Source organism: Lynx canadensis, chromosome B1, assembly GCF_007474595.2.
Source record: "Lynx canadensis isolate LIC74 chromosome B1, mLynCan4.pri.v2, whole genome shotgun sequence".
NCBI lineage: Eukaryota > Metazoa > Chordata > Mammalia > Carnivora > Felidae > Lynx > Lynx canadensis.
This window is the reverse complement of record NC_044306.2, coordinates 25,244,893-25,271,595: the sequence shown is the minus strand read 5'-3', so window position 1 is coordinate 25,271,595 and position 26,703 is coordinate 25,244,893. Positions and strand designations below refer to the sequence as shown.

The window sequence follows — 26,703 nt, the reverse complement described above, 5'->3', positions numbered from 1 at the left end:
TTCTGTGTCCCCCTCTCTCTGACCCTCCCCCATTCATGCTCTGTCTCTGTCTCAAAAATAAATAAATATTAAAAAAAAAAAAAAAAGAGAATTGCAGTTTGAGTAGGTCTTTGAAATTTAAAGCAGCATTGTGTTCTCTTTTTTAATATTGTGTCTTCTGTGGGATTTAGAAAAAGGAGAACAATTTAAATGCTTACGCTTGCTTTTAGTTACAAAAATGTGACTTCTGCATGCCTACGGTAGGTCTGTAAAACAAGGGTCTACCAGGACAGGAAATCCTGAAATACAAAACACAACTGGGAAAGCTCGGTCTTAGCCCTGTTTCCTCCCAGTGCCTGTTGCCCCCTGCAGGGCATTTATGATTTCTGATCAAAGACTTGAGCACCTGTTTGTCTGGAGTAAAGTATTGTTGTCTTGCAGAAGGAGTGAAGGAAAGAGCTTAATGATACATTGATTCTACGGTTAATATTGAGTGTCTGCTCTGTGCTGAGCATTATCCCAAGCACTCTGTGATATACACAAGAGGTCATGTTCTAGTTCCTGCCCTCCAAGAGCTTCTAATCTAGTTGGGCACATATACAAAGCTCAGAGTTCAACATGGTATCAGGAGAAATGTCCTAAGAGTGACAGAGATAATAAATATGCAGAACACAGAAAGAGTGGGGGAGCTGGTTTATACCTATGGCTCTCCATGAAGTCTTTATGGAGGCGGAAAAAGCTTGCTAGACATTGAAGGCCAGGTAAGATTTTGGAAGGGGAAGTTGATAGAGCATTTCAGATGACAGAGAACAGTCTGTTGGCTTTAGCAAAGACCTGAACGAGGAGCTCTTTTAAGACCCACTCAGGGAAGGGCGAGTAGAGGTCTTTGGGTAGAATCCGAGAATTTGAGATATGGTAGCACCAAGATATAAGATCTGGGAACACAGACTGGGACCTGGTCATGGAGGGCTTTGAATGCCAGACTAAGGAGTGCAAGATTTTTCCTACAGAGAGCAGAGGCCCCTGAAAAGTTTTCAACAGGGAGGGGATATTATTAAATGGCCATTATTAGAAAATTATCCAGCATTGGCAGGAAACAGAGATTCTAAACTGCTTTTCTTGGGTTCATGGAGGGAAAACGACAAGCTGCAGCCATGAAGCCAGGAGTAACACATATGCTGGGTGGTCCCTGCAGCCACCTCTTACTACAAGAGCACAAAGTGTCGCCAGCAAGTTAATGAGGAGGAGGGGTGCAACTCCCAGTGTTATGGACACCTGAGATGAGGCGGGGGAAGGCAAGGGGGACAGAGAGACCGGAAGGTTGTAACAGCAACTCATATACTAGGTTGTGGCAGAACAAAACAGAAAGGCAGGAGACGGCAAAGATGGCGGGACTACTGCACCCATGATCTTCTCTTAGGCTAGCATGGTTCCCACAGGACGCTGCCATCCCAGTGTCCCCAGTGCCCCAGGGCTCCGACAAGGGTCTCTGCATCTGTTTGTGGCAAGTCCTGTCGGAACACCGGTGACCACGGTGCATCTCCTCCACTGTGGCACCCCGAGGTGCATGTTGTGGTCGCATAGACACGTTCAAGTCCGTAACGAAGTCCCTTGGCAGCAAACGTCAAAACAAACTCTCCCTCAGGCACAAAGGACGGATTTGTTGGGAGTGAACTGAGTAGCTGATAGAAGAAAGAGCTGCAAACCAAACCTCAGGAAAGGCAGCCCTTGGAAGAAACCCCGAGGATCTTTCCTTTAGGCTTGTGCCCTAAGTGATTGGGCTCCGACTACCTCTTATCAGTTTCCCAGGGGAGAGAGAATGACTGTCCTAGATCGCATCACATGTCCACCCCTGGTGTATGTGACCAGCGGACCCCAGCATCACTTGGAATCTGAGAGAGGGGCAGTTTCTCAAAGGAAGAAAGGATAAGCAGAAGTTTTTAAAAGTATTTAACCTCTAGGGGCACCTGGGTGGCTCAGTCAGTTGAGCATCTGACTTCGGCTCAGGTCACGATCTCGCGGTTGGTGGGTTCGAGCCCTGTGTGGGGCTCTGTGCTGACAGCTCAGAGCCTGGAGCCTGCTTCAGATTCTGTGTCTCCCTCTCTCTCTGCCCCTCCCCTGCTACTACTCTGTCTCTCAAAAATAAATGAAACATTAAAAAAAAAAGTATTTAACCTTCTAAAAGTTCTGGGATTTCAAATAATGGTCATAAGTTCATGGCTTCAGGCTTGGGGAGAAATCAGCTCTTTTGCAGAATCTCAGATTCCCAATATTATTTTTCCACAACTACCTCTGGCAGACCCTCAGCTCTTCCAAACTAAAGTTTTACCATTAAAACAGACAGACAAATAAACAAGTATTAACCAGAAAATTACCTCCAGCAATCCCTTCATGCTTTAGGGTCCACACATTAGTGTCCTTTCTGCCTCCCACTCTCCTTTTTTTTCCTTTGGTAGCAGTCCATTCTTCAAACACATCAAGTGGCCTGAAGCGATTTGATTTTTATGCCCTAGTGGTATTAGAAACAGGGCCTTAAGAAACATAGTGCCGTGCCCAGCTTTGGGTGATCTTTGAATTGATGCTTCTTGTAAGTGCACTTTAACTGAGTTCTAGGGTGGCTACCCCCACTTCTAGTGCACTCATTTGGGGAAGTGTTACTTTACATACAAGCAGGGCTCACGATTTCCTTTTTAACAATTTCCAGTTACACTGGAAATGAACATAATATATTAAACGCCAACGGAATACAATTCCAGACTTCTAGAGCAAGGGTTTTTAAGCTTCTTTGGCATTATTTTGAACGTTAATTTTTTAAAACAAGGGTCTAAGCAAATCTCAGTAACAAGTTGTCAGAGTCTAACTTCTATGATTAATGGTAATACATTCTATGAACAATAAATATTAGAATGTATTAACTTGGTTCTGAGCCCTAATTGAAATAGATATAAAATTAATAAAAACATAAAATTCCATATTCTCTCTCTTCTTTCCTATTTTTGTTTTTAATTTTTTTTAATGTTTATTCATTTTCTGAGAGACAGAGAGAGACAGAGCATGAGCAGGAAAGGGGCAGAGAGAAGGAGACACAGAATCCGAAGCAGGTTCCAGGCTCTGAGCTGTCAGCACAAAGCCCGATGCGGGGCTCGAACTCACCAACTGAGAGATCGTGACCTGAGCCAAAGTCAGACGCTTAACCGACTGAGCCACCCAGGCACCCCTCTTCTTTCTTATCTTTATCACTATAAAATTGGAACTCTTAGATCTTTGTCTACTTTTCCTCCTTTCCATGTCTTGATTCTTTTGTATTAACCTATAGGAAGCACATGGTCATCATTTGATATATATTTGTCTTCCTTTTTCTTCTCTTTTTCTCTTCCCCTAGTGCCTTTCTCCTTTTCCTTGTCATTCCGTGTTTCTCCTTTAAAAAGAAAAACCATATTGGCACATATTTCTGGCTCCTTTCTTTGTTTTGTGGGAGAACCCTGTTTCTTCTCTTACGTATGCGTTGTTCAGGAGATTAACTGTCCAAGTATCAGACTCCAAATTGCTGTTTGCTTGGTTCCAAGGCTTATAAATATTGTGAAATCATTCAGAAAGATTTTATTCTCCAATAAGCTCAGCAGGTTTTTCCAATAAGTGTACTCACAGACAGCCACATAAACAACTGGCTAAACATTCCAGCTGATCGACATAGGAGTAATAAATCAGGGAATTTCAGTTTGTCCAAACATTTCTAACAAAGTACTGAAGTAGCTGAGAAGTATGCTAATGACTGACAGTCACAACAGAACGAGGTAATTAGAGAATGATGGTAAGTAAGAATAGGACCCACACACTGTTATAAGCTGAGGATAAGGCAGCATCCTTCCTGGATTCTTTACATAATTTCTGTTCCCATCCATTTATTGAGATCTCTAATCCTCATGTATCAATTAGTTGTGACTTGGAGGCTGTAGCTAACATAATTCATCCTTAATTTCACATCGAATGTTTAGAGAAAGCTATTCAGTATCTAGTAAACACACGAATCTAATGTTGGTAAAATGAGTTTCTTTTCTTGAGTGGACCAATGGGGTCACTGACCTGCTGCCGTAATATCACATCTTTTCGAAGAGCAAATATACTTTTTTTTCACTGGTTACTGGATAATCTGACATCAGACATCATCTTAAATTATTAAGAAATCCTCAGTTAATTTCCCTATACCGTCTCCATAAGGGTTGCCAGCAAGGTGTTTGTGAATCAGAATTATTGTGTGGGTTGCTGAGGTCATAGTGCTTGGGTTCACATTGCAAGCACTGGGTTTATCTGTGTTTCTTTAGGTCTTTTTTATGTTCTTCAATAAAGTTTTATAATTTTATTCCAAGAAAAAAGAGAACAGAAATCCTCAGTTAAATTTCTTCTGAGCTAAAAACGCACCCCACAGTTTTTTGTACATACTATTACATAATCTAATTTCATGGGGATACTGCCTTGAAATAAAATCCCCACTCATCTTTGAACCTAGTCATCTCCAGTTTCTAGGTGTCCCCAAGAAGGCACTAAATGAATGGCATTCATTCATCCTGGGAGTGGCAGGACACAGCTGAGAAAGAATACTCTGCTCAGCTTTGAGTTTTAAAATGCTTTAAAGTACATAGTAAGACAACTGTCTGAAAGTGAAAGGGTTTTCTTAAATTGAAATATAGAGAAAAGTACATGTAAGTGTACACAAAATAAGCACACTTGTGTAACCAGAACCCAGATCAAGAAATAGAATATTATCCGCACCCCAGGACAGTTCTCCCATGCTCCTTTGCAATTGCTACACCTCCTGGTAACCATTATCCCACTTCTAATGGCAAAGATTTGTTTTACCTGGTTTTGTACTTTCCATAAATGGAATCCTACACTTGATACTCTTTGTGTCTTTCTCTTTTAACATTACATTTATGAGATTGATCCATCTCATTGCATATAGTCACAGACTTTTCATTCTTGTTGCTCTACAATATTTCATTTCATGAATCCATTACAATTTATTTGATCATTCTACTGATATTAGCCACAGGATATGCATAGGTTTGGCTTTGGTTGTCACTTGCCAAGTAATCTTCCAAACAAGCTGACACGGTTTACACTTTTACTAGCAGCACATTCTAATTCTGGCAGCCCCATGTTCTCACCAACACTTCATATTCTCATTTTTCTTCATATTAGCCATTCTCTCATGGAAGTGTCACACTGCGGTTTTATTCTGCAACTGCCTGTTATGAATGAAGATGAGAACTTTTTCATGTGTTTCCTGCCCATCTCCTGCCCACTGTGAAGTTCTGGGTGGGGGGGAGGGTTGCCCATGTTTATATTGATTTATCGGTCTCTTGATTAATGATGTGGAAGAATTCTTTGTATTCTGGAAACAAGTCCTTCGTCAGATGTACGTACTGTGACTATCTTCTCACATCCTGTGGGTTGAATTTTCACTCTCCTACTAATGTCTTAGTTTTAATATAGTCTAACTTATTTATTTTCCCTTTTATGGTTAGTGCTTTCAAGGACCTGTTCAAGAAATCTTAACCTACCTCAAGATTCTATAGATGTTCTCTCTCTTCTTCTAAAAGCTATATTGTTTTACCTCATAGCAAGAGGCTTTAATTCAGAAATATACTCAGTAGGTATTTTGAGATGGAATTAAATAAGAAAAAAAAAAACAAAAAACAAGTGTGTTTTCCATTGAGCCAAAACATGGAACACTGACTGCAGAGAAAATAACGATGCAGAAAGAAACTCAGGATAAAATGTAACAGAAGTTCCCATCACAAACAAAAGACAAATCCCTTCTGGTGATTGGGCCATGAGTTTAGAGGCTATTACCTCAGTCTCTGAGCTGACTTTCCAGGAATGGTTACTATAGACACTGTTCTGACGATACGCAGCTATAGTGACTCCTCCCTAGGGACAAGGAGCCACTCCTGGGGATAAAACAAGGTCTCTCAGCGTTCCCTGTGTTCTCTGTAGGTCAAGTGCAATGTCTCATCTCCTTGATGAGATGCTAGGAAAATCTTTTCTCGTGAAGCCTTTTCAACTCCTCTGAATATTTTTACTGTTTATACATTTGTGTGGTACGTGTATAGTCTGACAACAATCGCTAGAAGTATTTCATCTTTTGGTGCTCACATTAAATCTCAAGGTTGCGTTTGGAATTGAGGGTATTGGACGTATGTCTCAGTGTGCACCCATACATCCCAGTTTCTTTACCCAGAAACATGGCATTAAGAAAAACGCAAAGGTGGGAGGGATGGCTTACAGAGGGGCACAAGTAAACTGTGTGGGTGATGGCTATATTCATTATCATAATTGTCTCATGGTGCCCAAGGTATGTCCATCTAAAACTTACCAAATTGCACACGTTAAATATGTGCAGTTAATCATATGTCAGTTGTACCTAAACTGTTAAAAATAAAATAAAAAAAATAAAAAAAATATATAGTTTATTTGGCTGGAGTTTCATTTTCCATTTACTCATTAAATGTGGTTAGACCTGTTATATTTAAATCTAGTGCTAAGCAAAGATGTATATTTAACGTTGTTTCTTTAGTAGTTCAGAATCTGGTAGAGTTACTTAAGTCATTATAATACTTGGTAGACTATGAAACACATCGATTTAGGGATGAAGGAAATTACATTTATTTGAGAAGTTTGGAGAAAACCACAGGCAAAAGTCACTTCTTGGCTCAAAATATTAAATTAAGTTTTAAAAAGTGGGATATAGTACTATATCCTGTTTTCTCCCAATTTTGTTACATCTATAGTAAAGCGGAAAATGTTAACGTGTATGAAGAAAAAAGTAGGATAGACTCACATAGTCACAAGGTCCCTTTTAATAGCATAGGATTGATAGTCTTTGTTTTATCATTACCTATTCAGCATTTATGATGAGCTGTTTATTCCCCCCTTTTTTGGCTTAAAACACACATCCTGTCTGTCCATTAAGAGAAATCGCTCGGGGCGGGGGGGGCAGGGGGCGGTGTCCTACATCACTATTTCCATGATTTTGCAGAGACACGGAAAAGGGTACTGGAGCTATAGGCCAGCTCATAAAGCTTCTCCCCAGGTGTAATCCACATCTTTTCTGATATTTAATGGTCAAAACAAGACACATGGCTTTGCCTGAATGAAGTTAAGTGGGGAAGTGCTATCCTGATCACATGCCCAGAACAGGACATCTAAACATGTGTGACTTCTTAATGATGACCCGGTGGCTAGAAGAATTGCTGATGTCCTTCTCTTTGTACCTCTCTCCATGGGAAATACATCAAGGCACTGACCTCTTTTGTTAGTTTCCTATCACTTTCTCTCCTCTCTTCCATTTTCTAAGGACTACAAACTAGAACAGAAAAAGAAAGCTCTTGGTAGAAGTAATGCTGAACTAGAGAGGACTCTTGTGCTGGCCAGGTCAGAAACCCAACAAGAGTAAGCACAAAGGGGAACAGACTGACCTTGAGTTGGGTAGGAGGAGTAGCCCCCAGGACTGCAGGAACCAAAGTTTCCGGGAACAGAACCAGGATTTTATGCTTGCCGTGATTCTTTTTCCCACCGCATTGGTCTCTCATCTATTCACTTTGCCTCACTTCATTCTCTTCTACTTAAAGACAGATCTTTGCTATGTGGGGAAAGTTAGCCACTGGCAGCCCGACCTTCACATCTTTACAGCTCTGTGATGCCAGAGGTGGGGCCACTTGTTCTTTAGCTCCACACGGAGCTATCTCAAGGAAGGACTCTGATTGGCTCACCTTGCATCGCCTTGAACCAATGATTGTGTCCCGGGATAGAGATACCATGATTGGCCAGGCCTGGGTCCCCTGCTCATCCAGGGAGGACAAGATACCAATTATCGGAAGAAAGGGGGTTGTGACAAAATAATAGCTACTCTAAAAGATATGCCTAGAGGGATCTTTTAAAATTATAAAACCAGGGGTGCCGGGGTGGCTCAGTTGGTTAAGCCTTGGACTCTTGATTTTGGCTAAGGTCATGATCTCACCGTCATTGGAGGACGCCCAGAGTCAGTCTCTGTACTGGGCATGGAGCCTGCTTAATATTCTTTCTTTATTTCTCTCCCTCCCTCCCTCCCTCTGCCCCTCCCTTACATGTGTGCACTCTCTAAAAAAAAAAAAAAAAATTAAAAATTAAAACAAATTTTAAAAATTGTAAATCCAATCATGTTACCTACCTCCCCCAACCCATCTACCAACTTAAAACTATTTTCTACTTTCCATTGCACTTAAAATAAAATCTAAATTAGTGCTTTGAATTTTCAGTGTATTACTACATCTGACTTCTCCTTACCTTTCAAATTATTTTCCCTTCTCTCATGACTCACCAACAAGGCATCTGCTAGCTACAAGGGCCTAGAATTTGACAGCCCACAGGTTAAAAAGCCTGGCTAAACCTAACCCTATCTCCCTAGCTTCACCCTGAACCCCATTCGTATTTTATAGTACCAACCTCACTAGCTTAATCACATGATCTAATCCACAAGGAATTTGCTTATATGCATAAAATTCATATGGAAAATATTGCAGGAAATTTAAATCCAGTGTTAAAAATGTCACCTTGGATAGCCCCAGCTCCACAAATCAGTTTCACAGCTAACCATTCTGCAGTATATACTCTTAACTGTAAAATACAATAAAAACAAAGTGGACTTATATTGTTCACACACTTTAAAAGAGCTCCTTGTTTACGGTAGAGGCCAGGCAGTTTGGGAGAGGATGTAGTGAAAGGTCTCCAAGGGGTACTGTTCAGATACTACAAATTCTGATCTTGCAGGTAGAGCCAGATTGAAGAGAATTGTGTTTATGTTGACTGCCAATTACCATGTGCAAGTAAAAGAAAGTAAAATTTATTTGTTTTAGGGTTCCTCCAAATTGTATTGCCAGATCTGATTCCTTGAGGGAAAAAAAAATTTAAGCAGACGTAAGTCTACTGAGATGTTGATTAAAAAGAAAAGCGCTCAGTGTTTGGGTTTTTCTGGTGTGTAGGCAGTTATAGCCGGCCATATGTTTACTTTGTAAATTCCAGTTGAGGGTGCAATATAAGCTGTTTCAGTTTGGGTGGAAGTTTTGTCAGACCTCACAAATGAGATTTGTACTCTGTTAGGAGTTTGCCAGATTTTCTGCAGGGGCTGTGGGCAGCCCGTAGTAATTAAGGATAGTCTACTGCTCATTTGTTTTCTTAAGAGTCAATCCTGAAAAGCTCTTCCTTGCCATAGAATGGATGATGGAATTGAAATATCATCATTTGGTGATAATTATAGTAATAACTGTTTGGGGCAAGCATCACCAATGGATACGATGCTACAACTGGTGGATGAGAGTATGAGAAACAGGATATTTATGTTGTCTCAAAGTATCTCTTCACAAGATATTTCTTTCTTTCTTTTTTTAATGTTTATTTTGAGAAAGAGAGAGAGACAAGTAGGGAGGGGCAGAGAGAGAATCCCAAGCAGTCTCTGCTATCTCGGTGCAGAGCCCTATGCGGGGCTCAAACTCACGAACTGTGAGATCAATGACCTGAGCTGAAATCAAGAGTCGGATGCTTAACCGACTGAGCCACCCAGGCACCCCTCTCCACAAGAGATTTCTTAAATGCAAAGGAGGGTAAGAAGGGAGGTACTTTGCAATAACTAATCAGATACCATCTTGCTCAAGCGCTTTCTACTTTCCAGGGTGGGACTGGTGAGGGGGACGGAGGGTGGGGAGCGGGACACACAGGCTGTCTGCTGTCTAGAGACTGTACCCCTCTCTTGTCACTCTTTCATCTTCAAGCTTGTGAGTGTATCTCTTCCCACACTCCCCAGGGTCACTCCCTTTTCTACCAAACCCAGTGCCACCCTCTGGACTCAGGATTAGTCAGTTCTGCTTGTGTTTGTTCGTTATTGAGTATCTGCCGTGTGCAAACTCTGGCAGATTCGGCATTAAATAAGGCGAGCCCTTGAACTCTAGCATCTTCCAGCCAGTGCTAGAGGCAAATATCCAATCAATGATTATAGCCCTTTGTGTCGGTGGCAGCGTGCACGGGATGCACGGGAGTAAAAGGGGCAGGAGCAAACTAGCTGATACGCACCAGTGGGGCCAAATGGGTTCTTAAATGATTGAAAATGCTTTCATATTGATTGGTAAAAAGCTACAAGCTGAGCCCCTGGCCACTTCCCTGGGATACTCTTCACTCACATGCCACAAGAGAATAATTCAAAGATTAAACCTAACCCAGCAGGGGCCTCTAAGACTGCTCTTTCATTTTCTCACTCCTTTCTGATTTCCTGATCCTGCATGAGAGGTCAGAGAAGGCTTTCTGCAAGAGGTGATGCTTGTGTCAAGAACGAACGGAAGTTAGCCAGGCAAAGCATAAGTGTCCATTCAGGCCCCTGGATGAGAGAGAGTGTGTCGCGTCTGAGCAACCATGGGGCACTGAGCAATACAGCCTCATCTGATGCTAGGGAAGGGCGGTGAGAAATAGCTTTAAGAGATAAGTTGAGGCCAGATCAGAAAGAGCCTTGTATGCCCTACTAAGACACCTGAACTTGACTGGACCAGCTATAAAATGCCTTTGAAGAAATCTAAGATGGAAAACAACATTATTAGATTTCTGCTTTAGGAAATGTTACAGTTGTGGATAGTTCCTTCCATAAGTGAAGGAAAGGGATTGAGGGGCAACCAAAATCTGTCCCCCCAAAATCTGTTTACGGCTATGAAAGTAATTCAGACAAGAGGCGAGCACCTTTTCTAAAGCTGGATCAGTAGGGAGATTGAGAAATGGTTAGCATCCAAAGACGTTAAAAAGGTCAAATCAGTAGGGCTTTGTGATTGGATTGGAGTGATGAGCTACCTGTTATAAAATTTTAAAACTTCTGTAGCATTAAATAGAATGATTTTATCCAGGGTGAACCATTTGGTGAACCTTTTGTATATGCTTCCAGAATTAAGAATTGATCTTGTACAGGAACTTACACTGACTGGCTCATTTCCAAACCATTATTTTCTGAAGATATGCAGGTAAAAACTATGCATTTGCTAGTCTTTGGACAATTATGGTGGGGTTACAGTGCAGATTTTGTTATTTTCAGTTAAAAAAAAAAAAGTATAAGGACAGTATGACCTTGGCAGTTGTAGGTTCCTAATCTTAGAAAATCTGCATCCTCCTTCAGCTCCTTCTGCTGTGTACTCTGACTGGCATTTCTTGGGGGTGGCCCCATTCCCAGGATGGATCATGAAGCTGCCCAGCTGGAAAAGCAGCACGTACATGATGTGTATGAGGGCACCGCACCTTACTTCAATGACCTGCAGAGCAAAGCCTGGCCTCGAGTCCGTCAGTTCCTCCAGGAGCAGAAGCCGGGCAGCCTCATCGCTGACATAGGTAACCCCGGGGTTGTGCCACATAGTCTGAAATATATTCTATTGTGCCTTTCCTTTTCAGATTCATTTTACATTTTTGTTCTACCCAGAAGTCGAAAATTGTGTCCTTGGCCTGCCAGGACCTAGAGTATTCACTTTATAGCAGAAATTCATCAAGTCAGAAAGTTAGGAAACTTCCTGAAATCTACATTTATACAATGGTGACCTTTTCAAGAACCTCTGCATACATCCTCCCGCGAAATCGACCTGACATTGAATGAATAAATCATGACAAATGACTGCGGGTGAAACTGACCATTTGAAATGTAGAGCGACTCACATTTGTAAATGTTTTGGTGGCTCACCTTGAGCCGCTCTCATGCCTTCTACAGAACAGGCAGAATTGTGGGATTACAAAAGAAGTCCTATAACCTCTTATTAATCTCATAGATCCTTTCCCTTAACTATTCTGTAGGTCTTTCATTATTGGAGCATATCTTTAATTAGGTCATACCTTCATAATCACTGATTTGCCTGGAAGACTTTGGCTCAGTGTCTTTCTGAATCAGTGGTAAACCACAACCCAGTAGATCTAAGACTAAGGTTTAAGACACGGTAGGGTTTCTATCTGAGGCATGTCCATCTAAAACTGTTTCCAGCAACTGCATGCAGACTGTGCCCAGAAGTCATAAATTTTTGTAGTTGTAAATTCCATCTGATTTGCCATTTACTGTAAATATTTATTCTAAATATTAGCAAGAGATATTAGTATTAGTCCCAGTGCCCAGGACTTTTAGCATGTTAAGGATGGTATGAGCAGTGTGGAATTTGGGGAAGAGGTGCATATCACGTAGAAATGGAGAGTCTCTGAAAAATCTAGCATGTCATTTTTTTTTTTTTTTTGTAATTAAATGTGGTTTCAGAAGATACCTCGAGTTTGGAACTCTTACCAACCACAATGTTAGCAAAACGCCAGAATATTAAAATAGGAGAAAAGGAACCATTTAATAAGTGACTTTGGGATAACAGTATCATCACATGCTACATTCTCATATCTTACACCAAAAATTCCAAACAAAGATTTGGGTATAAGAAAATGAAATCATTAAAGGACTAGATGACTGACAATTAGATTTTTTTTTTAATATCCACCTAGGACAAAGGCCCCTCTGTAACACCAAGTCAGAAATCATAAAAGAAAATACAGTTGTTATTATTCACAGTCCCTATGTCAAGTTTATAAAATTGCCATGAACACTGAATTCATGAATACTGAATTATGGTCCCTAAAAGAAATGTAGGATTAGGGTTCCTGTGAGCCTCTGGTCACATTTTTGTCAACTGATCAATACCTAACCTTGTTTCATCTGTATGTCTATTTGAAGACACATTATTTACTATATAGTATAGATTCATTAACATTGAACTCAAGGCCAACACACTATAACTCAAGCCTGAACAAAGTTTGTTTAACATGTATATCTTGTCCATAAGGCTCGTGATAGCCTTCTTGGGCTTAGGAACCCTACACACCACTTGAGCCGTATGCTCAGAGGCCATTTTAAACAATGTAATCATTGCGCAAAGCATAAAAATGCAAAAAAAAAAAAAAAAAAAAAAAAAAAGTGCCACTAAATAGACCACATAAAGGACCCTTGTTGGTAGGGTGAGAACCAAAATAAGACATGGGTAATGGGCCCCTTAGACAACTCAAATTTTTCCAAAATTTTTGCTGTTCTATATGCCCGCTTATTGGTAACCACCATGCAGGTGCTTGAGTATTGATTTGGGGGTAACAAATAAATTTTATCCAGCAGGTGAACATGCAAATACAGAACCTGTGAATAATGACAATGGACTGCATCGATATCTTTGACCATATAAAAATTTAAAAGTTCTACAAGGCAAAAATCTAGACAAATATATAACTGAAGTTAAAAAAAAAAAAACAGACAACTGAGTAAAAATATCTGTAACTTATCTAATAAAAATACTGGATCATTTGCTTCACCTACAGAGCATTCTTCAAAGTCAGTACAAAAGAATATGGTGAACAATTCAAAAGAAATAGTGAGGAAATGATATGAACAAACGATGAAAAAAAGGAGAAATCCCAATTGCTGAAAATTTTTTTGATAGGTAACCCACTTACATGGCTCCGTAACAAAGGTACAAAGGGGCGTACAGTGAAAAGAGCATCCCGTCCCAGTCCTGTGGCACCAAGTAACCCATGCCAGAAGCAGTTGGCTTCTTGTATAATCTCGAGAGAGTTCACTTAAGTATAAGCATATTTGTGCATACCGGTATATATATGGGTGAGTTTCCTTCTTTGATTATGCAAATGGTGGTATGTTCTACAAACTGTTAGACACCTAACTTGTTTTCCTTTAATATCTGGTGGAGATCATTCCATGTTTGTGCTTACAGAGCTGCCCAGTATTAAAGCTGCACACCATTCTCTGATAAATAGCACCGTACTGACAGATATATGGTGTTTGCCATATTTTGCTACTACAGATTATGGTACAAATAATATTCCTTGGGTGCCCCTGTGCAAATTCATAATCATATCCAGTAAATATTTGTTTACCCATTTGTATCTTTCAAGTTTTGTGCTTTTACATTTTTACTATTCAATAAATCAATGGTACTGTTTTGATTACACAAGGGGATAGATTTTAAAATAAGAGTGAAGTTAAGAAGTAAATGAAAAAGAAAGACAAAAGCCCAAGGAGAGTAGAAGAGAAGAAAGTAAGCTAACACGACTATCTCCAAAAGGACATTTTTTTTTTCTTTCCAGGTTTTCCACTTGGCTAAAATCAATGGTTTGTTATATTGGTTAACTTGACTGGTTACTAGATTAGCAATCCATAGTTAATTACCAGTAAAACTTTGCATAAATAATCAACATCTGGCCATAATCAGGTTCCAGTTGCCTACAATTTTCTAGGCTGTTTTCACTATTTAAGTGGTGCAACTTTTAGTCGACTTAGATTTTATTCACCACATCACCCCGTTCCCCATCATTCCATCACCAAGAGTTCCTGATGGAAACTAAGTCGTCTGGGCCAGTAACAGGAATCAAGTGAGCAGAAATTACAGCCTAAGTGAAAAGAACTTCGAAGATTCAAAGACAGCAGAAATCCAAAGTACTCTCAGGAAATACTATGATCTCTTCAATCATGACAATATGGCTACCTCAAATGGACTAGTCGCTTAAAGACATTAGATGGTTCATGGAGGGTGTTCTGGGGTTTGAGATCTTTGCTTAGATTAGTTTAGAAAACAGGAAGAAGACCAGAGCCAGATTCTTTTTGAGCAAGGTTACCTTTTTACCTGACATCAGAGACAACCGTCTGTCCTAATAGTATTAAAAATGGTATTTTTGTGTACATAACAAAAATTTCCTTTTCAATAATTAAGATTCCCTTTGCCTCTTAACTCTATGTATTTATTCCCAATCTCTGTAGTAAGATTTAATTTACTAAGTCATTCCCTATTTACCATTCCTTCATGGAGTCAATACAAATTTAGAACTCTTGCTCCGTGGCAAGCACCATGCCTACAGAATAAAACGTATCCCTTCATCTCTGCTTTCAAGAAATGTATATAAAATGGGAAATAAGTAGGCTTTACTCTTGTCTTTCCTACGGGAAAAGAGAATTCTGCTTCAGATAAAGGTCTTAGCAAAAACTCTTAATTTAAAAAATGTAGTTGTTCCTGCAAACTCGAGAGGAAACATTCAAATTAGTTATTTCTAGCAAACACTCGCCCACCATGCACCAAAACATTTCGTTGAATTGAGGCAATTATGTTTTCTTCTTTGAGTGTGGTACAGAATAGAAAATAAAGAGGAATGTAAGCACGCACTCTGTTAGCTCTCTTCAATACTGTGAAAGGTTATCATTTAATGAGATTTTGTAAAGCCGCATGACTTGTGTACTGGAGCTTGCTGCCGTATCAAAAATGTTTGATATACTTCTTGCACATTTAAGATAATGGGGTCACTAGGCTTGGCAGGAGTTCTGATTTCCTCATTAGGATAAAATCTTCCCCTCTCTATCGTCTCAGTGTATGCAGTTGGAAAATAAATAATTGCATCATGTCTGCGAGATCCACCACTATGCTTCAAAATGAATGCCATCAGAAATGAAAATGGGATAAATCGAGGGTGCCATGGGCCCTAGACGATGATGCTGAGATTTGACAGGGACTGGGTTGCCTCAGTATTGCCAGACGCCCTCCGAACAACCTCCCTCTAGCTCTAATGGTCCATGAACCTGTTCTTTCTGTTTTTACTTTTTAATTCCTGAATTAATGTACAATGTTATATTAGTTTCATGTGTACAATGTCGTGATTCAACAAATAAAAATAACCCCCAAATAACCCCCAAAACAAAAACAACACAGCGATTCAACAGTTCTATACGTTACTCAGCGTTCGTGACGATGAGTGTTACTCTTAATCCCCTTCACCTGTTTCACCCATCCCATCTGATAACCACCAGTTTGTCATGAACCTGTTCTTATTAGTCGAAGGTAATTTTCTCTTTCATTTTTCTAAATGTATCCTCTGAGCCAATTAAAAATAAAAAAGCAAACACATTTGCCAGATTATTTTCCTTCAACCAGGACCATCATCTTTGAAATATTCAGGATTGCAATTTTAAAGTACTTTGTGAATCCTATTTTCCTCATAACTCCCCTCAAATATTGGTTACTTTTCCTCATAAGTATTCTTAGGAACAGTGGCTATGACATCTAAAATATTTCTAAGACCCCAATCACATTAAAATGATGACATTGGAAATCTTGTTTTTATTCACGTACTTGCCACTGTCTCAGATGGCATCATCGATGAACTTTAATTATACTTTTGGTGTCTCATATAATTTTGAATGGCCTGCCATTTTGGAAGCAGCAAACTAATCATGCTTGAAGAGTGGTAGATATTTTTTCAGGGATATCAGCTCCCATGCTATCTTTAAATATTTCTGAAAAAGGAATTCACTGCTGTGTCCATGTTACAATATAATACTAGGTATCAGACCCCAGAAGGTCTTGTTTCAAGATGGTTACTCACTCCTGTTACTTCCCTCTTCATTGTAGTATCAGATCTGATTGATCTAGATCTTTGGGTTGTGTAAATATTGAATTACTTGGGTCTCTGCCAAATGAATGTCATAAGTGGTCTGTTTAAGAAGAAGAAGAAAAAAATAGCTCTAAAGCTTGTATGCTGAGTCAACAGAGATCATTTAAAACCAAGAACTGACAATAGATTGGATAAAAATTTCTCGAAATTCCCTTTTCATTCAAATTCAAATTCCAGATTTTTGAAAAACGTGTGTTATGGTATAGATTGTTTTGTTTACATGCAGTGAAAATGGTTGGCAATAGTTTGTTTTATGCAGCCAGTAAATATTAAGAATGTCTGGACAGATAACATGAGAATAAATGCCATCACGTACGGACTTCTGCATAATGAAATATGTATGTGAAGGTAGTTTTGTAAAGGCCTGGGCACCATTCCTAGGGTACTAGGAAACTCAGCCACTGCCATGAGCCAGCTAACAGTTTTTGGTTGTGCTAGTGGGCCAATCCCTATGGACGTTACCTCATTAAATGTTCAATAAATGTTATTTCTTTTTCCCTATCCTTTTCCATCTTCTGTTATGGATGAACATATGTAAGTGCCCTCTGAAGATCTTTCTTTGGCTTTTGTGAATATCTTCAAACCACGTTGTGTCTGTCTCGGTTAGTTAATACAAAGTTGTTTCTATTCCTTGTCGTAAGACAAACTGACCGTGTTCCACTTTCCGGGAGGACAGTATGTAACACAGGTTTTTCTCTTACAGGTTGTGGGACTGGAAAGTATCTTAAAGTGAACAGCCAGGTGTACACCCTGGGCTGTGACTACTGTGGGCCATTGGTAGAGATTGCCCGGAGTAGAGGATGTGAAGTCATGGTATGTGACAACCTTCATCTCCCCTTTAGGGATCAGGGCTTCGATGCCATCATCTCCATAGGAGGTAAGGCAGCCTGGTCACACGTTCCCTCTTCACCAGGACAATAACATTGCATGAATGGTGGAGGCCATTCTCACAACTCAACATTCATTCTTTGTAGAAACATCAGTGTGATTCATTTCATCTAATTTTTAAACATATTTCAACTGGATCATTTGACTAATCCCAAATGTACATAAGGTGCTACATAGGATTGTTTTCACTAGTTAAACCTTCAAACTGGTACTGTGTTCCGATGACTCATTCCAATTTCTTTTACTTATGAGTGAGAAAGTATTAGAGGAATTTTAGTCATCGAAATATTTCATACTCTGTTATACTGAAATGGAGCCAGTCTTTCCCAATGCGAAGTAGAACTTTAGAAGTCTTATTACCTACTTTAGGTCATGACTGTGTCCTTTATTAGCAGAACACTGTAAAACTCATGTACTGAATGTCACCCGGCTGGACGTGTCATCCAATCTGCTACTCACTGGTGCATGAGGGCACCGGGGAAGATGGCCCCACCCGGTCCCAGACTACATTAGTTTTACATCACTCGGCTCTCTTACTGCCAGAGATTGTTCATACTCTAGGGAATATGTTCCTCATATTTTCCCAACAAGTGTGCCCCATAAAAACACACAGTCCACAAGTGAAAAGAAACAACAAAGACCTGTGCCTGAAATATACACAGATATGGCTCATTTTACTCAATACATGTAATCCTAAAATTTAGACTTTTAGTCCCATTGAAACGTGCTAGGGAACCTTGCACCAAGTTCTTTTGCAAAGAGGAAAATCTTTTGTAAAGCAAAGGATTTGCTCCAATACACTTAAAATTAGTCTATTTGACTATAGATTACACACAAAGCAAGGTGATCCTATATAAAGCTGACTGACTAGATAAAAACTGGGAGATAAAAATTCACGAGGAGACTGCTCTCTCCTGAAGGAAATGAGGACTTAATCTATTCAACAATAGATGGGGACTATATCTTTGCACAGTGAGGGGATGCAGGCCTGGAGGCCACAGCCTTGAAACTAGTCAGGACTGGCAGGAGGTGGTTGCCGTGGAAACCTGCTGTAGGCCAGCCCTACTTAGTTGCAGATGAAATGGTCAAGTCCATTTTGGGCATAAACATTATGAGGAGGGAGTCTTGTTACACCAAGAAACTCATTAAAATGTTTTGAATCTTTAGTGGAAAGAAAGCTTTTGGGTTGGACATTCCACCTAAAGAATGAGAAATCGGGGAGAGGTCAGAGAAGTGTGTTCTTTGTTCTTTGTGTTCCTTTACATTAGTTTCAGAGGCTAAATGTTCGTTTACATGAGTTTCAAGGATGTGCCATGAGCCACTGTGGCGGGCACGGGGATAGCGCGCCCGGCTGTCCGACTTCTGGCAAATGCTCCATGTGTATGTGGTTAGGTCCTTCTCTGCTTCCAGCTTAGGTCTCCTGCTTTGTCCGCGGAAGAAATGCAACATACCTGGTTGCTGTCTTCTGAAGAAAAATGCTTCCTTAGGTGGAAACACACCATGTATTTTTCGGAACTGTAACTGTATTAATGTGATGTGGTCATTTTCAGCGAGGTTTCACATTTAGAACTAGATTATGAAAAATTTTGATAGTCTCTTATGTCCGTACATATTTACTTCCCTATTTAGAATTTTATGCTGGCACTTTTGCTAATCTTAGCATGAAGAAATATATATATAAAGAGACATGCTTTTTCCATGACTCCTAATAATAATTTGAGAGGTCAACACGGTATCTAATTATACATTCCACATGTTTTTCTGACAGCTTGGAGAAAGAAACACTCTTTCCACTTAGTTTGAGAATAGCTTGACAATTCTATGAAAATTTAGCAATATATTACAACAGTGCCAATCGACTATTTTATGCCAGTCATTCTCGGCATGGGGTCATGGTGCCCCTTTCACCCTTGGGGGACACTTGTCAATGTCTGGAGACATTTTTGGCTGGCTCAACTGGATATGTGTACAACCTCCTGTCATCTAGTGGCTGGCCCCCTGCAACAAAGAATTATCTAGCCCACAATGTCAGTAGTGTTGAGGTTGCAAAACTCTGCTTTACGCTTTCAGTTAAAGGAGACCTGCACATTGGAAAAGTCAAATGACAGCACATCATAAAATATCAAGAATTAACAAGACTTTAAAGATGATCTTCTGTAACTTCCCATCAAATTCTAGAATCCAGTACTTGAATTCAACCTACCTATTTTCTGGGGTCTCAGCAGGAACATGTGGCTATAGTATACATATATTGACCAGTATTTTTTTAAGTTTGTTTGTTTGTTTATTTATTTATTTTGAGAGAGAGAGAGAGAGTGCAAGCAGGGAAGGGGCACAGAGAGGGAGAGACAGAATCCTAAACAGTCTCTGTGCTGTCAGCACACAGCACAAAGCCTGAACTCACGAACTGTGAGATCATGACCTGAGCCGAGGTCAAGAGTCAGACACTTAACCGACTGAGCCACCCAGGTGCCCCTATTGAATATTATTTTTGCCTTTAAGTTGTGATTATGCTTTTTAAACAAAAGGGGATTCTTTTTTTTAGCCTTTAAAAACTCAATATAGTCTCTGGGAATGCAAGCTGGTGCAGCCATTCTGGAAAACAGTAGGGAGGTTCCTCAAAAAACTAAAAATAGAACCACCCTACCACCCAGCAACTGCACTACTAGGTATTTATCCAAGGGATAAAGGTGTGCTGTTTCAAAGGGACACATGCACCTCCATGTTTATAGCAGCACTATCAACAATAACCAAAGTATGGAAAGAGCCCAAATGTCCGTCGATGGATGAATGAATAAAGAAGATGTGTGTGTGTATGTGTGTGTGTGTGTACACACACACACACACATACACACAATGGAGTATTACTCAGCAATCAAAAAGAATGAAATCTTGCCATTTGCAACTACGTGGATGGAACTGGAGGGATTATGCTAAGTGAAATTTGTCAGAGAAAGACAAATGTCATATGACTTCAATCATATGAGGACTTTAAGAGACAAAACAGATGAACATAAGGGAAGGGAAGCAAAAATAGTATAAAAACAGGGAGGGGGACAAAACATAAGAGACTCTTAAATACAGAGAACTAACTGAGGGTTACTGGAGGGGTTGTGGGAGGGGGGATGGGCTAAATGGGTAAGGGGCACTAAGGAATCTGCTCCTGAAATCATTGTTGCACTATATGCTAATTTGGATGTAAATTAAAAAAAAATTAAAAGAAAAGAAAAAAACTCAATATAGTTTCCTGACATTTATAATTCATAAAAATGCATCTTCACATCCCATTTCGGTTACATTTATAATGTTTTTACATAGAATATACAGATGCATATATAATACATTTTTTATATAATGAAGAAATCTTCATTTGTAAAGTTTTTCAAAAAAAATTGGCCTAAAAGTTACTTAGTATTACATGTTAAATATAAATATTAAACAATATAAAAGATTCAGGTATTTCCTGGGTGATATTATGCTATTAAAGTGAATCATCACATAACAGATGTTTAAGGAACTATTATGTATAAAGACTTTCTTCCTTTAAAAAAAGACTTATTTTGAAGCCCGGAATTCTAAAATGTTGAAGACATAGGAATCTGCTAAAAAGAGATTACTATATTAAAGTGGTCCTATTTTAATGATTTTTTTTCTTTTTTGGCCCCCAAAAGGAACGCAGTCAACTGTCATTATTCACAGTAATTATATTCTATGAAGTCTCCTCGAACACTTAATTAGCGAATACGGAGCCATTGCTCCCAGGGGAAATAAAGGACTAAGTTCCTGTGAGCCTCTCGTCGCTGCATTTTTTGTCAACTGATTTGTACACAACCTTATTTTACATGTATTTCCGTTTAAAGACAATTTATTCAATTTTGAACTCCTGGCAACAGCCCGAACGAAGCTCATCTAACAAGACGTACCCTAGCCTTCTCACACTCAGGAACCCCACACAGCATTTAAGCACTATGCTCAGGGATCATTTTAAACAGCGAAATCACCAACAAAAAGCACCAAATGCAAAGACCGTGGCACTAAACAGGCCACCAAAGGACACTTGTTGACAGGGAGAAAGCCAAAACAGGCAAGTAGAGGTCGCCTTGCTCAACCTTAGATGGGAACACGCACATTGGGAGCTCTGTGCCACCACACGCATGTCAAGAAATGACCAGGAAAACACTGAGAGTGCTGTTGTGGAGGCTACAAATACATTTTGTCAAGTAGCAAAATTTGCAAATATGGAATTTGCAGATAACAAGGGATGACCATATGTAGAAAATACACCCATAGACATTCTGGAGTGGATTAGGTGCAAGTCATGGGAGATATTCACGGCCATGAATAGTCATAGATATGAACATTAGGATCATCCTACCTCTCTCCTGACCTCTGTGCCTCCTTTTAGCTCAGTGACCAAGACTCTGCCTCTAGAAATGTAAGCTTTCAAATTAACCATTAAAAAGGGCTCTCTGGTGGGGCGTCTGGGTGGCTCAGTCAGACAGGCATCCAACTTGGACTCAAGTCATGATTTCACGGTTCCTGAGTTCAAGCCCTGCGTTGGGCTCTGTGCTGACAACTCAGAACCTACAGCCTGCTTTGGATTCTGTGGCTCTCTCTCTGCCCCTACCCTATTCGTGTTCTCTCTCTCTCTCTGTGTCAATAATAAACAAACAGTAAAAAAAGTGGGGGCTCTTTGGGAATTGGAGTGAGGAACAGTCTGAGGCCTAGCGAAGTCAAGTGATTGGTCAAAGATCACAAGGTGAGTTGCTGTCAGATCTAGGATAAAATACGCTGGCGTCCTGTTCGTCCAACCCATTTTCGCGTCATCGCACGTCTGGCTTCACACACCTCTGCGTGGCAGGACAGCGGACGCCAGGGCATGTGTGCTGTGTGAGACTGTGGGGACAAAAACCTGATTGGTAACAAGACCGCGTGTGCCTGTTGACTGATCTTCCTTTGACAGCTTTCTCTATACAAGAATCTCATTTTAGATATTTACCATCTCTCTGTGGCAGGTAAACTAGAGATTTATTTGCCTAACACCACTGCTGCCCGCTGGACTATGGTGAGGGTTTCAGGAACCCTCCTATCCTCTATCTCTCATCTTACTACTCATACCTGAGCGTAGTGTCCAGACTTCCCTTGGGACTAACTTCCTTCCTGAGACACGGGGTAGGCCTTACCCCTCCATGTGGAAAAACAATCTGGTTTTTTCTCTTGACATAGTACTGGGATTGGACTCCTCTCAGAACTCATAGACTGGTACTTTCCACACTTTCCGTGTTTGATGAAAACATGCCTAATATTTTCATCATTAGATTGGATAAAGACAGTCTTACTTGAATTCCACTTTAACTTTGCAGGGATTGGAAGAAAAACAATGACCTCTATATGTTGATTTTTAAAAACACATCCACAGCCACTTTATATTAATATTTAAAAAAATAATAAGCATTCATTTGGACTTTTGCTAGGCTGGCTTATCTTTGCATTATCTAAGTAATAAGACAATCTTTAGCATTTTTCCCCACTTCTATTTGCTCTATTAATTTTGTTAACATTGATTAGTGGTGTTAATCTTTTGGTACATAAGAAGTACCAATCATTTGTTAAAGTAAAGAATTATCTCATAGTCTTCCACTGAGAACACTTACCTAACAGTGCTCCCATGAAAATTTCATTAATTCACATTGGTCATCCTTCTACTTAAATTCATAGGATTCAGAAACTGGAAGGATTTGGAACTTACAATTTATCTACGTATTTAGACAATTTTTTTTAATGTTTATTTATTTTTGAGAGAGAGAGAGAAAGAGCAGAGCACAAGCAGGGGAGGGGCAGAGAGAGAGAGGGAGACACAGAATCTGAAGTAGGCTCTGTCTGGGCTCTGAGCTGTCAGCACAGAGTCGGACACTGGGCTTGAACCCACGAACCATGAGATCATGACCTGAGCTGAAGCTGGATGCTTAACCAACTGAGCCACAGAGGCGCCCCCACATTATTTGTCTTATTATAGATGAACAAACTTGAAATCCATATACGTTACATAATTACCTAAGATTGTGTAGGAAGTATAGGAGCCAAAGATAAGAATTATATCTCCCCTTAAACAAGGCTTTGCTATACCCACCATGTGCCCTGCCCTGTAGGAAATAAAGAGGTTTTATTGTGTGTTGAAATTGCATTGTATGGGGGCGCCTGGGTGGCGCAGTCGGTTAAGCGTCCGACTTTAGCCAGGTCACGATCTCGCGGTCTGTGAGTTCGAGCCCCATGTCAGGCTCTGGGCTGATGGCTCAGAGCCTGGAGCCTGTTTCTGATTCTGTGTCTCCCTCTCTCTCTGCCCCTCCCCCGTTCATGCTCTGTCTCTCTCTGTCCCAAAAATAAATAAACGTTAAAAAAAAAAAAAAAGTTTAAAAAAAAAAAAAAGAAATTGCATTGTATGAAATTGCATTATATGTAAAATACTAGCGTATAAATTTGAGAGTTTATGTATGTGTATACACATTGAAGTCTCGTTTCTTCTTTTTCAGTCATCCATCATTTTTCTACAAAACAGAGAAGAATCAGAGCAATAAAAGAAATGGCCAGGGTCTTAGTTCCTGGAGGCCAGCTGATGATTTATGTTTGGGCCATGGAACAAAAGAACCGGCACTTTGAGAAGCAAGATGTGCTTGTCCCGTGGAACAGGGCCTTATGCTCCCAGCTCTTCTCAGACTCCAGCCAGCCTGGGAGAAAACAGCAGTGTGGACACCCGGAAAGAAGCCATCCCTACCATCCTCCTTGTTCTGTCTGTAGCTGCTCTGTTTGTTTTAAAGAGCAAGGTCATTCCAAACGGTCCCACAGCATGGACTATGAACCAATGATGGCCAGAGCCTGTTGTGCAAATATCTCTGAGGAAGGAGAGGAAGAAAATGGATTCTATAACACATTCGGAAAATCTTTTCGTTCCTGGTTTTTCTCTAGGTCTTTGGATGAATCAACTCTGAGGAAGCAAGTTGAGAGAGTGAGGCCCCTGAAGACTACAGAGGCTTGGGACAACAGCACCATATCGATCCAGCCTTCCAGACACTCCAGTTTAGACTTAGGTCACCAAGAGCCATTGTCAACAAGACAGCAAACTTCAGATGAAGATGTGTTTGTGGAGACTTCGCAAAAACAGTTGGAGTGGCTGAGAGCACCAGCCACAAAGAAACATCTGCATGGAGGCCAGCAAAGAGAAGTTAGGAGAAATGGAGATGGGAATTTTCTGGAAAGCACCAACACCAATGCGAATCGTGTGAATGCAGATGATGTAGAAGAAGGCGACCCTTCTAGTAAAATACTGAGAAGGATTTCTGCAGTCGACTCCACAGATTCCAACCCAGATGCCACAATTTCTGTCGAAGAACAACAGCCCGACGTTTTGGATTCCAGAGCCTTGATGCGCTATTACCATGTGTTTCGAGAGGGCGAGCTCTACGGCCTGCTGAAGGAGAACGTGTCGGAGCTGCATGTTCTGAGCTCCGGGAACGATCATGGCAACTGGTGTATCATTGCCGAGAAAAAGGACAACTGCGATTGACCAGATCATGTTAGACAGTTCCTCCAAAAGATGGACCATGGTCTTTTCACAGGGTTTGGTATGGTTACCTGAATTTGCATCCAACTTTATTATTTTTAATGCATTTTTACTTTACTTTGTAGAGATGATGACTTGATCATCTTTTAAATATTTGGATGAACACAGAGCCTGGCATGTAAAGCATTTGACAAAGGGTATTCATAAATTATTAATATAAAAGAAGCAGCAGTATAAAATGAACTTCAATATGGTGAGGATTTTCTTTTCCCTGAAAGGCCAAGTTATGATAAAGATACATGTGTATCATTTTTCAGTATTACACGCAGATTCTAACAGATTCTGGTTGTTGTCTTTTTTTTTTTTTAATTACTATTGAAGTAGAGTCAACTTACGACATACTAGTTTCAGGTGTACAACATAGTGATTTGACAATTCTGTACAAGATTCTCTTTTTAAGTATACCTTTTTAGAACAGCATTTTTATAATGAAGGGGGGTAATTTCTGCTTCTCTGGTTATACTTTAGATTTGTCTGCAAGATAACAGGTAAACCTTTTCCGTGGCATGCATGTAAATTGAATGATGTGATAAATTATTTTGTTGCCAAGGCCTTCCTCATACTTCAGAAAAGCCAGAGACGGTAGAGAGAGACAAGTTGTTATGAGGACTTTTCTAAATGGTAAGCAAACTTGCTTCCAAATATGTAAATGACAAGGCTTTCAGTGTTGCTCAGAAGGTTTTTAAAGGCACCGTCAGCAGGTAGGGAGTGCTATGTGTAGGTATCAGAAGTTGTTGCAAGTACCCCAGTGGTATCTTTCTGACCTTATTCGAAGCAGGAATGTCTACTTAGGATAAGACCAAGATTGACTAAGGAGTTTTCATCTAGAGTGATGCTTTTCTTATGAACTGAAGGAATATTTAGGAAATGAGAATCTGGTTGAAGCGCTGTTTTATTTTGGCTCTCAATATAAATAGATGGTTAAGGGGCAAGTTTTTGTCCTTGACAGAGGATCTGTTGTTGGATTTTTAAAAATCTGGGCACTTATCTTACTGCAAGCCACATTTTATTAGCCATATTAGGGATTTAGGCAGAATTAAGTCCTACGAATGAAAGGCTGGGTTTCTGACACTCTGTAGACAAACAGATTAGATGTTGTATGGTCACTACGCCTGTTCAGATTTAACCTTGGGTCTGTTTAAGTCCATGGGGGATCAAGAGACAGATATAATCAGGAGTCAACATTTGACAGAAGCCTTTTTAATTTATGGACCTCTGTAATCCTGGACAAAAATTCAATTCTTGTTTTGTATAACATTTCATCTGTCTTGGGTTCTTCTTCCTGCAGTGATTGTGCTCCATCTTGAAATAACGATGCCACTTTCAAAGAAGCGTAAGGGATTATTTTTAATGTTTATCTGAAAATGACTGATGTATAGAACTCTCTTTTGGCTCTAAAATAAGACCACATCATCACCTTTTGGGTTGGTGAGGTTGTCTGGTAGAAATGACACGTGGGATTTGTATTGTTCAGTGCATAGTCTGCATTGGAGGGACAATGAAAACAGACCTAGAAGTGGGATATAAATTAATTTAGTGTCTTCCATTAAATTAGGACATTAAACATGAGTATAAGCGGTTTTCTTGGTAGAAAGAAAATATTCTCAGAGTTGGAGAAGTTCTTACAACAAAGGCTTGATGGCCTTTTTATTATGAGTGGATTTTTCGTCTCCCTGAAGCTTGTTGTCACATGC

The 26,703-nt window shown here is 40.0% G+C and overlaps 1 protein-coding gene across 3 annotated transcripts in view; it reads left to right on the top strand.

Annotated features, from left to right (window-relative positions):
- Nucleotides 1-25,289, top strand: part of TRMT9B (tRNA methyltransferase 9B (putative)) — a 70,188-nt gene extending 44,899 nt beyond the window's left edge. The window contains exons 3-5 of one of the 3 annotated variants that reach the window (XM_030312249.1): nucleotides 11,219-11,373; nucleotides 17,207-17,380; nucleotides 23,922-25,289. In XM_030312249.1, coding sequence (XP_030168109.1) covers nucleotides 11,220-11,373; nucleotides 17,207-17,380; nucleotides 23,922-24,952 — 1,359 coding nt within the window. In that variant the 5' untranslated portion in view covers nucleotide 11,219 and the 3' untranslated portion in view covers nucleotides 24,953-25,289. Of the gene's footprint in view, nucleotides 1-11,164; nucleotides 11,374-17,206; nucleotides 17,381-23,921 lie in introns of those variants that run through there. The other 2 variants (XM_030312245.1, XM_030312250.1) reach the window with 2 other exon arrangements.
- The last annotated feature ends 1,414 nt before the right edge of the window (nucleotides 25,290-26,703 follow it).